The sequence below is a fragment of the Monopterus albus genome, unplaced genomic scaffold (assembly GCF_001952655.1).
Source record: "Monopterus albus unplaced genomic scaffold, M_albus_1.0 scaffold1065.1, whole genome shotgun sequence".
NCBI classification, from domain to species: domain Eukaryota; kingdom Metazoa; phylum Chordata; class Actinopteri; order Synbranchiformes; family Synbranchidae; genus Monopterus; species Monopterus albus.
The window spans coordinates 1-2227 of NW_018128943.1; the positions used below are offsets into that span (position 1 = coordinate 1).

At 45.4% G+C, this 2227-nt stretch overlaps 1 protein-coding gene across 1 annotated transcript in view; it reads left to right on the forward strand.

Annotated features, from left to right (window-relative positions):
- Window positions 1–53: 53 nt before the first annotated feature.
- The window catches only part of LOC109953713 (zinc finger protein 239-like), a 3240-nt gene continuing 1066 nt past the window's right edge, over window positions 54–2227 (forward strand). The window contains exons 1-2 of the mRNA XM_020589185.1: window positions 54–754; window positions 1857–2221. Of these exons, the coding sequence (XP_020444841.1) occupies window positions 713–754; window positions 1857–2221 (407 nt within the window). The 5' untranslated portion in view covers window positions 54–712. The remainder of the gene's footprint in view (window positions 755–1856; window positions 2222–2227) is intronic.

Here is a 2227-nt window from a genome sequence, read left to right on the forward strand (position 1 = left end):
ATCTGTGGGGATCAGTCATGTTTCTATGTATTGTTTTGCACTTTATCTTTTTGTGGATTGCTTTATTTGGATCTTTCCATTTTTGTGTTATTCATTCTGCTTATTTCTTCCAGTTTGTGAAATGAAGAATCCTGCCTGATGTAGTTACAATGACAGTCCGCCCGTATATAGCTGCTGACATGTGCACTGTGCTGCCAGAGGTGTTCATCCACTCCTCAAAATTATTGAACTCAGGTGCCCCACTCTCTTCCGTACCTATGGGAGCATGCAATCAACCACCCAGGCATGCATCCAGTTCCTACAGACAGTCGTAAAAGGATCTCAACAAACTCCAGCATGGTGCCAGGATGGGATGCCACGGCGCAGTGGGCCTAGGCCTGACACCTCATGTCACCTGCAGAGTGTCCCTACCCCAAGACGTGGAGAGCTCCCAGATAGGGGGCTCCATGGTTGAACTGCCACATCCACACCAACACCACCGAGTATGATGCAGGGCATTGGCTCATGAGGTGAAGTTGCTCCTCAGGAACTGTGATCCAGTGAAAATAACTCTTGAGGCTTCAACATACCAAGACATTTGAACAGCCTCCCATTCCTGAACTCTATGGACAACCTCCCCAGAGGAGTGGAAGCTGTTCTAACTGCAGAGGGTGGGCCAGCACCAATGTGGACCCTATGGGTCCAGAATCGGCTTTGACTCAAGCTCCTTTGTATGAGAAGACTGGTGGACAGATGCTTTTGGCAACACAATGATGTATGTTAGCAATGAAGACATGTTTACATTACATTGAGATTCCAGAAGGGGGCCTTATGCTCCCTCTGATTGCATGACTTGTCTCAGACATTCAGGTCAGTCCTCCAATACAGTTTATGATTTTCCACTGTTTGTGATTGACATGATAAAATCATGTCAAAAGGGGGAATTGTAAGATTTCAGTCTTATAGACTCTAGTTACTTTATCAGCTTTAGTTACTTCTCACACCTTTTGTTACCTTTCATACCTTCATTTTCCTTGCTTATACATATTAAAACTGTATTGATGACTGCTGTATTAGGCTGAGTAAAACTTGGGAACTATAGGCTGAAACTTCTGTAGAAACTAGATGTCTGCAACCCACACCTAGGCCCACTTAGCATATTCCAAGTTCTGCTTTTGCTTTGTCTTGGGATGTCCTGCAGAGGCCGGGGGCTACAACCTGAGATGACCACCTGGCCAGTTTAACATACAAATTAGCATCACTCACACAGGGGGCCTGCAGCCCAGGCCATCCATTGTTCAGTGCCTATTGATGAAGATCAAGCTGCCACCTGACACACACACACACACACATATACCTAGATTTTACCACATTCCAACAAGGAAGTGCGAGCTCTGGCTTACACCAAATGGCCAATAGGATTACGAAGTGTGAATTGTTGTACCTTTGTTTAGGGTGGGCCTAGCCCAAAAGGATAAAATGTATTGTAAAACATAACTCAGGGTTCAGAGAATGGATCTCCTGCGGGAGCTCTGTCGCTCTGACCCCAGCGCTGTAAAGACTTCACCTGTGCTCAGACTTCCAGTAAACCTCCTGTTGATTTTAAGTAGTCCTCTCCTGTCTTCACTTCTCGCGCTTCCAACAAAAGAATCGGGTAATTTCTAACAATTCAGTAATTTCAAAATGTTAAAGTAGCATCTGTGGAGATCAGTCATGTTTCTATAGAGGCTAGTACCACCCCATGCCCCTCTGGCTGTCACAGAACTGACTTAGTCAAACCTCAGGTGATTTATGAGCCACAGACGTGCTGCAAATATGTGTTATGATTTTACATTGTTTAATAATGGCACTTTCCCTCTCTTTGTCTCTTGCTATAGGAACAGAGAAGAGGAACCGGAACGAAGCTTCACCCCTGTCAGCACTGTGAGGAGGCCTTCTCAACATCACAGTCTTTAAAGCGTCATCAACTTATTCACACTGGAGAGAAGCCGTACAGCTGTGACCAGTGTGGCTCAGGTTTTAGACAGTTGTGCAGTCTAAAAGTCCATCAACGTATTCACACTGGAGAGAAGCCATACAGCTGTGACCAATGTGGGGCAGCTTTTAGAGAGTGGGGGAGTCTAAAGGTCCATCAACGTATTCACACTGGAGAAAAGCCATACAGCTGTGACCAATGTCTAGCAACTTTTAGAACATTGGGGGATCTAAAGGTCCATCAACGTATTCACACTGGAGAGAAGCCGTACAG